Source organism: Gymnoscopelus microlampas (genome assembly GCF_963454915.1).
Source record: "Gymnoscopelus microlampas genome assembly, chromosome: 3".
Lineage (NCBI taxonomy): Eukaryota > Metazoa > Chordata > Actinopteri > Myctophiformes > Myctophidae > Gymnoscopelus > Gymnoscopelus microlampas.
Window position 1 is genome coordinate 29,747,501 of NC_139940.1, and position 13,408 is coordinate 29,760,908.

A 13,408-nucleotide genomic window follows, 5' to 3' on the forward strand; every position below is an offset into this window, starting at 1 on the left:
GATGAACTGTCTTCACTTTACTGTAGGGCACATAATAACATGTACAAAGGATTTATAGATATTTTAGGAATGTTTTACAAAGCATGTTAAACATGAACAAACACATTAACAGACAGTTGTAAATGATGAACTGTCTTCACTTTACTATAGGGCACATAATAACATGTACTAAGGATTTATAGATACTTTAGGAATGTTTAACAAAGCATATGTTAAACATGAACAAGCTACCAATAGCTTGTATATATTATGTAACATCAGTTACAAATGATTTAATAATCATTTACAGATGTATTATACATGGCTTATTCATGAATAGTTACTAATACCTTTATAGATGATTCGTAACCGTAGTTATAAAGGTTTTAGTAATCATTTACGAATGTCAATAAACAGGTTGTTAATGATTTGTTAATGTCTACAAACTGCTTATAAACGTTTATAAATGCTTTAGAATGGGTCGTTACAAATGATTTAATAATCTTTTACAGATGTATATAAATGGCTTATTCAAGAATAGTTCACTACTTACTAATACTTTACAAATGATTTGTAACTGTAGTTATAAAGGTTTTAGTAATCATTTACGAATGTCAACAAACAGGTTGTTAATGATTTGTTAATAGTCTACAAACTACTTATAAACGTTTATAAATGCTTTATAACGGGTCATTATTGTAAAGTGCTACCCAGGCATTTCTATTATCTATGTGTGTTTTACTGTTGAAGATAGGATGTTCCTATTTATAAATAGTGGACAGAACATATATATTTTAAACCCTTTTACATCAATACATTGATTCAATGCATGAGTTTAACCACTTAAGCCCTAATGGATATATATGAATAGCAATAAATAGCGATCTAGTGAGCTTGTAGATATTCTATTTAAAAATGTGTGATTATTGCCAGACCTGAAAGGTATGGCCTACACAAGCCTTTGTCACCAATTTGTCCATACATGGTATGTCTGGTTGTGGTTAGGTTTCTTATGCATGAATAAATAGGCACAGACTATTCGTGACATCACTATTATGTCACAAGTATAAATACAGTTGGTATATAACGTAAGACACAAAGATTTCAATTAGACCTTCAATGTCAAATATCCTGGTCTTGTTATCCATAAATTAGGGTTCCCCCTATCAGTATATCGAACAAAGTTCGATTCATTTCTCTGAGACGAAAGACTTCAGTCCATCCCCCGTCAAAGAAAATCACCTTGATTCCTCTGAGATGAAAGACGAAAGACGAAAAGACGAAAGACGAAAGACGAAAGACGAAAGACGAAAGACGAAAGACGAAAGTCTCCCTCACTAATGTCAAGGAAAAGCACCTTGATTTCTCTGAGACTAAAGACTTCACACAACACCGGCTTAGGTCTGGCACAACCAGGGGCCTGTTCCTCAAAAGGTGAATAAACTAAGCCTGGACTTAAGCCAAATCCAGACTTGACAAAGTCGGGTCCATATAAGCCTCGTTTATTCCGTTCCTCGAAGCAAAGCCAGGCTGAAAAGGAGCGACTTTGTCGAGCTAGGCCTTGTCAAGCCAGGCTATGTCCAGCCAGGATAATGAAGCCAGGCTTCACGTATTTCTATAAAAGACCATGAAAGTCGATAGCAGAATCCTTGAACTTGACCAATCATGGAGTCCAAAACCAGAGCGGCGTTCCTCTCTGTGGCTGAACAGCAGCATTGCAGCAGCTCATGAAATCATACAAGGAAGTACAATCTAAAATGTATTATAAGCGAGAAACGCGACCGCAATAAATAGATCCAGGGAGAAAGCGTGGCAAGGTATTGCAAGCACACACAGAGAGTGTGTGTGTGTGTGTGTGTGTGTGTGTGTGTGTGTGTGTGTGTGTGTGTGTGTGTGTGTGTGTGTGCGCGCGCGCGACGGTACGGGACGGCAACGGGACGCACGGGACGCACGGGACGGGACGCCGTGGGGGGTTGACCGCGACTGGGGGCCGCGACGGGATGAGCGGGGGACAGGGGGACGGGGGGGGGGACGGGGGGAGGGGGGGGGGGGGGGGCGAGACACGTAATAACCCCACATTTGCAAGACCACTTTGGTAGAGGTTTGGGTTGTGTAGTTACCTTGCCATCATGATGTAACTCCAAAGGTGGACAAGAAATAAAAAATAATTTCTCCATTGACTAGAAATTGATCATTTAAAATATGCTCCTCATTGACTTACATTCAGTGAAAAAAAAATCTGTTATATATTATCAAACATCTAACAACAATATGAACTATAGTGTTAACAGAGTGACAATGACATCCCATGAGTCATTGTGAAACAATTATGATTCATGGTCACACACTATTTCAGTAATATAATTAATTTGATTATATCTGATTGTATTTATTTCATTTTATTTGAATGCAAGGTCATTAAAATGAGTCCATATTCAAACACATGTGTTGAATTAACTGTGGAAAAACTTGAAGAACAAGGCACTGGATTAAGTAAGCTTGGCTGTTAGCCTGCTCCTGACCAGGCTAACTTCACAGCTAAATTGCCATGGTAACTAAGGTAGGATTGCTTCAATTCTCTTTTGAGGAATCGGCTCATGGCTAAACTTAGCCCGGGTGAACTGGCTAAACTAATCTTCAAGCTAATTCAGCTTTTGAGGAACCGATTCAGCCCTAATCCTGGCTAAATTAAGCCAGGATAGGTGTTAAAGCCAGGCTTAAGCTTTAATTCTCTTTTGAGGAACAGGCCTCTGGTCTCCTGGTCTTATTTACTTTGACCTGCCAGAAAATAAGGACACATGTTGAAAGTGGTCAAATAAGAAGAATCATCATCTGACTAATTCATAAAAATGCAATTGATGAATCTGAAATAATGCTTGATATATTCTAACTTCCACTTTGTCACATCACAGGTCGTACAAGCTCCCATCATTTGCAGTTTTCAAGAAAGGGAAAATGATTAGATAGTAAGAAAACAAGGAAAATATGGGTAGATTTAAATATAAATGACAGCCGACAGCCTATGGTGCATGGTTAAAAATGTCAATGGTACAAGGCAGCTAAAATAGCAGCAGCTATTGTAACATGCTGTACAGTATATATAAGTGCCTGGTTAAAAAAACAGCAATAAAATAACATATCTCTGCTGTCCGGCAGCAACCAGCTCCAAAATGTTCATTTTTCAGGAAATTACTAAAACAAAACAAAAAGTGGAGTTAGGAAGTTTTGTTCATCATTGATAAGTACAGCTAAATGGACCTCAATGCTCACAATGACGATTGAGGTCAAAAGGGGGTGGAGCCTGGAGTCAGCAAAACCAGCTAACTCTAGTAAAGGGTGTTCAATAGCCCTGATTTATTATTAAAGACAATACAAAAGCGGACAAATTGAGTTAGCTGGTTTCTGCTGGACAGCAACGATATAGGAACAATCCCAACATGTGTATAGTCTCATGTGAAAGTGAGATATAATTTAGCAGCCGATATCAGCCATGTCAATGTAAACATACAGTAAGTGTCAGTACCAGTGCAGCAAAGCAGTAAGTAGCAGGCCTATTATTGTATAATAACAAGACCAGGAGACCTGGTTCTGCCAGACCCAGAATAAGTACTTTATAAAATCAGAGCACTACGTCACGGCTAAGCCGGACTTCACATGACGTGTCAGCCTGTGTCCCTTTTCAGAGGTCCCTTCTATGCCCATGTATGGACGAAAGGGGGACAGAAAACTGACATGCCCATGTATGGACGAAAGAGGGACAAAGCCTCATGTAGGCCGACCCTCTGGGTCTGGCAATAATCTCACTACAACAAGGCTGAAGACCGGGGGGGGTTATTGAGATGTCATATAGGAACATCTCTCTGACAACGGGTACTGCACTAGTCCATATTAAATCCATAGTCGCTGTTGGCATCAGATATAATCAGATATAATTTGAGACAATTTATGCCCTTACCTCTGACAAAGCCATATATGGTTATTATGTTCCAACCTCACATGGGATTGGTTGAGAGGCGTGACCTACGTTGCACCTCAGTGGCCAGAAAGAGCACTTAAAGTCAGCTGGAGCGGTCCGACTAGATAAAGGTAGCAGAGAGCTTTCTCGCTAGCTTTATGGTCATCTTTGAACATCACTCAAAAGCTGGGAAATAAACTGAAGCAATTAGCTCAAGCAACATTGTTTTGTGGCTCATAACCGAACAGTCAGTGATATAGGCGAGGTTTTTTTATATGTGCTATTACGACAAAACCATCATCGCTCAAGGTTGGACGTGGCCCATGAATAGAGGCGGGAAGTCCCATTCAGATCTCCAGGTGCTTGTGTCCCTCTCGTGTTTGGGCTGTAATCCCTCTGCTTTGCGGCAGAAGCGGCTGCAAGTAACCCCCTGGCTAGCGCTCCCAAGATTGCCAAGATCTGCCCTGTGGTAAGCATGTCCACCACACGTGGCTTGCTGGTGGGAGCCAATGACAATCAGGACCAGGGCAAGGCGCCAAGTGCGCAGAGCCAGCAAACAGTTCAGAGACAATGGTCTCTTAAGTCATCCAATGAGAACTCTCCAGTGAGCCCTCCAGATAATCAGGGGGACCAGGGGGATGGACCCCCTCAGCTGGGGGAGGAGAAGCCAGCGTTCCCCCATGCTGATCTGGCCAAGCTGGATGACACGATAAAAAAAAATCCCCATTGGGTTGTTCCACTTTTGCCAATGGAGGTCCTCCTGGAAGCAGCTATAGATCTTAGTAAAAAGGGACTGGACGTTAAGTTTGAGGCATGCCAGATGTTTTTCCAGGATGGTCTGACCATCTCCTTCACCAAGATCCTGACTGATGAGGCAATCAAGTGCTGGCAGCTTGCGATGCACAAGTGGATCATATACAACACTCACCGGCTGGTGGAGCTGTGTGTTGCCAAGCTCTCTCAGGACTCGTTCCCTCTACTGCAGCTGTTGGCCATGGCTACCAACCCTGACTCAGAGTTCCACCTCTGTAACTCCAATACCAGGGCCCGGCATGATGATGACCAGCTTTTTGCTTGCTCCCCGGACTATCACACGCCCAAGGGCTGGTTGGTAGACTTGATAAACAAATTTGGCACATTAAAAGGGTTTCAAATGCTGCACGATCGCTTCACGAGTGGACAAGCACTGAACATTCAGATCATTGCTGCACTTATCAAACCTTTTGGCCAGTGTTACAAGTTCCTCACACCGCATACAGTGAAGAAGTACTTCCTTTCAATCATCGAGATGGTCGCCCAGTTTCTGGAGAACCTCACAGACAATGAGCTAAAGAAAGAGGCCAAGAATGATGCACTGTCCATGATAATCAAGTCTCTGAGAAACCTGGCTAAACAAATCCCAGGCCACGAGGAGACAGTGAAGAATTTAAAGATGATTAGGTTAAAAATCATTCTTAGGTTATTGCAAATTTCCTCCTTTAACGGCAAAATGAATGCATTAAATGAAGTAAACCAGGTGATCTGCAGTGTGTACGACTCTCCCCATCCCAAGGATGAATGGCTGACAGCAAAGCACATGACAGAGTGGATCCAGCAGAACCACATCTTGTCCATTGTGCTGAGTGATAGTCTACACCAGCCACAGTATGTGGAGAAACTGGAGAATATTCTTCGCTTCATCATTCAAGAGAAAGCTCTTACCATGCAGGACCTTGATAACATCTGGACTGCACAGGCTGGCAAGCATGAGGCCATTGTGAAGAATGTCCATAACCTCTTAGCCAAGCTGGCTTGGAATTTCACCCCTGAGCAGCTTGACCACCTCTTTGACTGCTTCAAGGCAAGCTGGACCAACGCCAGCAAAAAGCAGCATGAGAAGCTACTGGAGCTGATCAGGCGCCTGGCTGAGGATGATAACGATGGCATGATGGCCCACAAGGTTCTCAACCTTCTGTGGAATCTGGCACACAGCAATGATGTGCCTGTAGACATCATGGACCAGGCTCTTAGTGCCCACATAAACATTCTGGCCCTCAGCTTCTCAAAGGACAGAGACATCCAAAAGATCCAGTGGCTAGATTGCTTCATATTGGAGTTGCATACCAATGACAAGTGGGTAATCCCTGCTCTCAAGCAGATCAGAGAGATATGTAGCCTGTTTGGAGAATCTCCACAGAAGCTTAATCAACTCCAGAGGGGGCACATTTTCTACCGCCACGACCTGATTAATCAACTGCAGCATAACCACGTTCTGGTTACCCTGGTGGCTGAAAACCTGTGTACCTACATTCAGACCATTAAGCAGTTCTCCAAAGCAGAACAGGCAGAGGTTGACCCTCACACAGTGAGGCCTGGGAGCCGCTATAGTCATGTCCAGGAAGTAAAGGGGCGACTGGACTTCTTGAGTTTCCTACTGAAGGATGGTCAGCTGTGGCTGTATGCACCACAGGCCAAACAGATCTGGAAGTGTCTGACTGAGAATGCAGTGTATGTCTGTGACCGTGACGCCTGCTTCAAATGGTACTCCAAGTTGATGGGTGACGAGCAGGACCTTGATCCGGAAATCACCAAGGATTTCTTCAAAAACAACGTTCTGGAGCTTGACCCGTCTCTGCTGACGGAGAATGGCATTAAGTGCTTTGAAAGGTTCTTCAAATCTGTCAACTGCAGGGAGGGGAAGCTGGTGGTCAAAGGTAGGGCATACATGATGGATAACCTGGAACTAATAGGCTTAGACTACCTCTGGGAGGTGGTAATTCAAGTAAGCAATGATGATATTGCGAGCAGAGCCATAAACCTGCTGAAAGAGATCTGTACTAACCTCGGACCAGAACTACAAGACTATCAAGTGGAGATCCATGAAAAATTCATCCATAAATGTTTTGACCGTCTGAAGGCTACCTATGACACCCTGGTCAGAGACAAGGACAGCAGTAACCACACACACAAGGCCATCCGCATGGTCAGAGTGCTCACTGTGCTCATCGAGTACATCAACAAGTGTGACAGCGACCACCATGAGGAGAGGACTATACTGCCCATGTCGAGGGCTTTCTGGGGGAAAGACATCATGCTGATGGTGCGTTTGCCTGACCAGGGTGACCTGAAAATCTGGTCTCACACCAACAAGACCATTGGTTCGGTGCGACGTGACATCCTCACCCTGATCAAGGCTAATGACACGCACACCAAGATAGAACTCATCATTGCCGGGGAATTGGACAATCCAGCTGATGACAGGAAGCTGATTGGACAGCTCAATTTGAAGGGTACAATATTGATCACAGCTGAGGTTACCCAAATGAGTGCCAGCATAACCTCCACCACAGACAGCTTCTCTGATTCCTTCTCTGGGTCTCCTGGTAAACACTACAGTGATGGACCCTACCCTGAGGTTGAGATCTCCTTGCCCAGTGTAATCGTGTCGCTGCACCTGCACTACATATCCTTCCTGTGGGAGGTTGCTGACCTAGGCTGTACCCTTAACATGCCTCTAATCAGAGACAGTGCTCGGGAACTCATGAACCTCATACCCCCCCATAAAACTACAGTGGATAACCTGCGTACAGTGTGTCTGGATCATGCCAAGCTGAGTGAGAAGAGCCTCAACCTCACACTGGATTCCTGCTTCTTTGGCACCATGCCCTCAAAAGCCCTCTACCTCATCGAGGTTGTGTATGCCCTACTGATGCCAGCCAGTGCCAGATTGGGTGGGGATGCCAGCAATTTCCAGTACAACTTCCTGAAGAATGGCGGGCTGCCCCTGGTGTTGAGTATGTTCAGCAGGAACAGCTTCCTTCCTTCTGCGGACATGGAGACACAGCGTGGGGTCTACCTCAATGCACTGAAGATCGCCAAGCTTCTGCTCACTGCTGTTGGCTTCGGTCATGTTAACCTCCCCTTCTCACCAACTAACCAGGCCCCTCACAACAAGGCCCTCGTCCTCCAGAAGGCCCTGCAGGACATCCACAACCCTGCCTCAGAAGGGAGGTTAGCCTTCCACCTGGCTAAGCAGATCTCTAATGATAACTTCTTCCAGTCATCTATGTACATCCCAGACATCTGCGTGATCCAGGCGGTACAGAAGATAGTGTGGGCGTCAGGCTGTGGTACACTACAACTCATCTTCAGCTCCAATGAGGAAATCAGCAAGATCTATGAAAAGATGATTGTGGGTACAGAGGTAGATGAGGAAGATGAGCAGGTGTGCTTTCAGGCGCTGAAGGTGATGAATCTATGTTTCGCCCTGATGCCTACAGCTCTGGACACACTCAGCAAGGAGAAGTCCTGGCAGACCTTCATCATAGACATAGTGCTGCACTGCCCCAGCAAATCTGTGCGTCAGATGGCCCAGGAACAGTTCTTCCTCATGGCCACCAGGTGTGGTATGGGACACCAACCCCTCCTGTCCTTCATCACCATCCTCTTCAACGTGCTAGGGAGCATGGCCAAGGAGTGTGCCAAGTATGCAGGAGACTACTTCCTCTTGCTCCAACACCTGCTGAACTACGCCTACAACAACAAAATCAACCTGCCTAACGCAGAGGTGCTACTCAACGATGAGATTGACTGGCTCAAAAGAATCCGGGATGAGGTGAAGAGGACCGGTGAGCCGGGAGTGGAGGACACCATTCTAGAGGGCCACATCAGTGTCACCAAGGAGCTGCTGGCTTTTCAGACCTCAGAGAAGAAGTACTACATTGGCTGTGAGAAGGGAGGAGCTAACCTCATCAACGATCTGATAGATGACTTCATCTTCCCGGTGTCTAAAGTCTACCTTCAGTATAAGAATAGGACGTACCATACTGAGCAGGCGATACCAGTGTGCAGTAGTCCCACCTCCATCAACGCGGGCTTTGAGCTGTTGGTGGCCCTGACCATAGGCTGCGTCCGCAACCTCAAGCCAATTGTTGAAGCCCTCAACAACCTAGAGTGTGAGAAGCTGAAGGAGTGGGAGTATTTTCCCCCGGTAGGGCCACGGCCCAACAAAGGCTTTGTGGGTCTGAAGAATGCAGGAGCCACGTGTTACATGAACTCTGTCATACAGCAGCTGTACATGATCCCACCCATCCGCAACGGCATCCTGGACATTGAGACCAATGTAGTTAACAACCCGGTGTTCAGTTACCACCACAAGCTCTCTGGCAAGTCAGAAGACAGAAAGCGGTACAACATCGGTGTGCTGCAAGACCTACAGCTCATCTTTGGCCACCTCGCTGCCTCCAAGCAGCAGTACTATGTCCCGACAGGATTCTGGAACCAGTTCAAGTTATGGGGTGAGCCGGTGAACCTGAAAGAGCAGCACGATGCACTGGAGTTCTTCAACTCCCTGGTGGACAGTCTGGACGAGGCTTTGAAAGCCTGTGGCCACCCCGCATTGCTCAGCCAGGTGCTGGGAGGCTCCTTTGCTGACCAGAAGATCTGTCAGGGTTGCCCCCACAGGTATGAGTGTGAAGAGTCATTCACAACACTGAATGTTGACGTCAGAAACCACCAGAACCTGCTGGACTCTATGGAGCAGTATGTTAAAGGAGACCTGCTGGAGGGAGCCAATGCTTACCACTGTGAGAAGTGCAACAAGAAGGTGGAAACAGTGAAGCGGCTGTTAATTAAGAAGCTTCCACCTGTGCTGGCCATCCAGCTCAAGCGCTTTGACTATGACTGGGAGCGTGAGTGCGCCATCAAGTTCAATGACTACTTTGAGTTCCCGCGAGAGCTGGACATGGAGCCGTACACAGTGACTGGTGTGGCAGAGCTGGAGGGCGAAGCCGTCGACCTGGAGAACCAGGTGATCCATCAGAACAAGCCGTCAGAGCCCACACCACCTATCAGTACCAAATACCGTCTGGTGGGTGTGCTGGTGCACTCAGGCCAAGCCAGTGGTGGCCATTACTACTCATATATCATCCAGCGTGATGGCGAGTGCAACCGTTGGTACAAGTTTGATGATGGCAATGTGACAGAGTGCAAGATGGATGTCGAGGAGGAGATGAAGAACATGTGCTTCGGCGGAAAATACATGGGAGAGATGTGGCGCTGGTGGAATGCTTACATCTTGTTCTACGAGCGCATGGACTCGCTGGACATCGAGATGATCAAGAACATCAAAGATCTGACCATTTCCTCCAGCAAACTTTACCAGGTCAAGATGCCCTACAAAATCGAGTGCAGTGTGCGCAAGCAGAATGATCAGTTCATGCACAAGCAAATGCAATACAGCCTGGAATATTTCCAGTTCATTAAGAAACTCCTGACCTGTAACAGTGTTTATTTAAACCCTCCTCCAGGAAATGACCTCCTGCCAGAGGCAGAGGAGATAGCTATGATAAGTGTTAAGCTGGCTGCTAGTTTCCTCTTCAGCAGAGGCTTTCACACCAAGAAAGTTGTGCGGGGTCCCGCCAGTGACTGGTATGACGCCCTGGTCATTCTGCTGAGACACAGTAAGAATGTACGCCATTGGTTTGCAAAAGAAATCCTGCTTGACTCTTCCAACTGCTCTGAGTACCTGCTGGAGTGCCCTAGCGATGAGGTCCAGGCTGTGTTCGCCAACCTCATCGTCTTCATCGCACATATCTCCCTGAACGACAGCCCCTGTTCCTCTCTCACCACCTCCCCTGGACCCAAGGCTCAGGGCGGCAACAACCTGAGTCTGAGTGACCTACTGTTGACAGATGTACTCAACCTACTCAATAGTGAGGTGTCGGAGCACGGCTGCCACCTGCAGCTATTCAAACTCTTTGAAATGTATGCCAATCTGGGCCTGGCAGAGAAGACACAGCTCCTAAAGCTGAGTGTTCCCACCAAGTTCATGTCGATGCCTTACTGTCTTGATAAGTACCAGTGCACCGACCTGGGCATGCTCTACACTGTGGTCTCCCAGCTGGTGCGCTGCTGTGACATCTCTTCACGCATGCAGTCCTCCAAAGGTAACCCCCCTCTCCCCAATCCATATGGCGACACCAACCCAGCAGCTCCGGTAATGCCGATTCAGCAGAGGGTGGCAGATATGTTGTTTGCAAACACCATGTACATAACGAAGATAATTGAGGGCTACAGTAACTCTAATGAGGAGATAGTCAAGCTGCTGTGCTTCAGCTGCTGGGAGAACCAACATTTCTCCTCCAGCGTTCTCAGTGTGCTGCTCCAGATGGTGACATGCCCTTGCAGCATCTATGACCTGATAAATAAACTGCACCTATTGCTGGAGATTTTGCACATCAAGGACTCTTGGCAGCCCCTCAGGATCTATGAAGTACTCATGGGTATCCCCGGGCTTTTTAACATCATCCACAAGAATGTTAACAAGAAACACACCTACCAGTGCATCAAGCACATGGTGTCTCTCTTCAGCGAATGTGACGCGGCCAATCAGATCCTAATGAGTAAAGACGACCTGAAGCGCGAGTGGAAGTTGGCGGTGGAGTGGCTAAAGGACGAGCTGGAGATGAGGCCATACAAAGGGATCTCCCAGTGCAATTGCATGGAGTGTTCCCATAGCAATATGAGTGTGCTGTCCCATAGCGACAGCACACTCATATTGGCCAAGGCCTGCAAGCTCTGTCCTGAGGAGGAGCCTGATGACCAAAGAAGCACCTGATGATCAGGAGTACACTCTCTACCCACACTCTTCTGGAATCACTCAATTTCAGCAGCAGGACATTTGTACACAGGGCCTGCTGCCCAGTACATGAACAGCCCACAGGGCCCTGGGCCAAACTTTGCACCATCACAAGGCCTTACCCAGGCCCATGACCACAATACAACTGGGAGAGCACCAAGAAAGGTTGCCCCTTCCCCCGTCTCCACCTCCACCGCAGCGCCTGCCCTGCCTAAAGGGTGGGGGTGGTGTAGGAACATTACTCATTAGGCAGGGCAGGCGCTCCAGGCCTGCTAGTCGATAGTCAACACCTAGGGGAGGTGCTCTTCCCTGCCTGGGATAAATGCCCTATTGAATGGGCCTGCCAGTATCTGCAGAGCCAGGAGAGGGGCCAAAGAGTGAACTAGAAAACCTTTAACCCAAGCCTGATGATGATGATGTGCTTTCCTACATGACGAAAAGGTGTACGTTTGTTAATATCTGACCGTTCAAGTGTCTTAAGTGGTGTCTGGTTGGCTGTTGGGAGATCTAGCAGATTTTATGGAAAAATAAAACAAAATGGATAGTATAAACAAAAAAAAGGAAATGGAAGACTTATTTGGTTTTACATGGTGTGGCTCTGAAAAGAGGGCTAAGCCATCTATTGAGTCTGTGTGTCTGTCCGGAGCTAATCCAGCAAACCGCTGGAACAATAGAACCGCTAACGTAGAATCCCACACATTTTTGTTCACATGTTCACATTCTTACATTTTTACATAGATTTTTATAATGGAAATCAAAGGGGCTCTGATTATCCAACTTTGGGCACAGATGACTATTGACTAGACTCTTTCAGAGCCACGCCGTCTAAAAGTAAGTGAATGGTGCAGTTGAATCGCCACATGAAGCCGAAGATCCACATGAAGCCACACTGTTGTCGGGTCCAGTCTTTACTCTTCATACCCTTGCAATACTAAGGGTGATACTTAGTTATAATACTAAGGGTGAATGTTACTTTTCAATTGCACATTATGATCCTACAACGCAGTCAGCAAGTTTTTGGTGGGCTAGCTAGCATAGCAGTTTTAATTGATAGGAATTCTGAAAAGGAAATACATCATGCAACATGATTGCTACTCTAGACTACCTGGTGAATAACAAGGATATGTAAAGAAAGAGAGATCAGATATGTAATTTTCTATTAGAAAGTCCAGCAATTCCAGCTGGTGTTTGTCAGGCACTGGGAGGCAAACTGGAGTCAAAAGCCATTGAAGTCAATGAGAGCCGGGTGGACAATCTTTTAATGATTGTGACCTTTGTTAGATAATTGGTTCAGGGAAATAAAAGAAGACATACCACCTTTGGTCTCTTGTTTTTCAATGTGCAACACTATCATTTTATTGAGGTATGCAATAAGTTGCACAGTAAGTTCCCGATGTGGCTGTCTAGCTTGGAAACCTGATGAATCTACCAGATCGAAAATTGCTGTGTCTGAAGTCTCGATTCCTCAAATCAGAAACAAGCTAGAGTGACCACACTTCCTCTGCACATGCTCAGTGCAGGATAATCTCACATCGCCATACGTTTTCAACAAAAAAATATTTCGAGGTGTGAAAGAAGCCTACATTTTTGGATGTAAAAAAATTAAATGACAGCCTAGGCTAGGATATGGTAACATAAGCAGACTGTTTGTCTGTCATGACATACTTTTATGTTAGAAACTGAACATATTTCACAAAGGTTTAAAGTAGCCTAAAATCACAATTAAATACAAAAAAATAGAAATAGACTTTTGCTTTGACTCTTTTCAACCATATACAAAATAATCTTAACCAACATTATTAAATGCTACAGCAGTAATATGATTACTTTGAGATGTGCTTTTATTAGAGATTTAG

General features: G+C 45.8%; 1 protein-coding gene across 1 annotated transcript; it reads left to right on the plus strand.

Annotated features, from left to right (window-relative positions):
- Positions 1-4,409: 4,409 nt before the first annotated feature.
- Positions 4,410-11,801, plus strand: LOC311041815 (ubiquitin carboxyl-terminal hydrolase 9X-like; the record flags this gene model as incomplete). The annotated part of the gene is given in 3 exon segments (XM_084052301.1): positions 4,410-11,519; positions 11,521-11,542; positions 11,584-11,801. Coding segments are annotated over 3 exon segments (7,350 nt in total).
- Between the last annotated feature and the right edge of the window lie 1,607 nt (positions 11,802-13,408).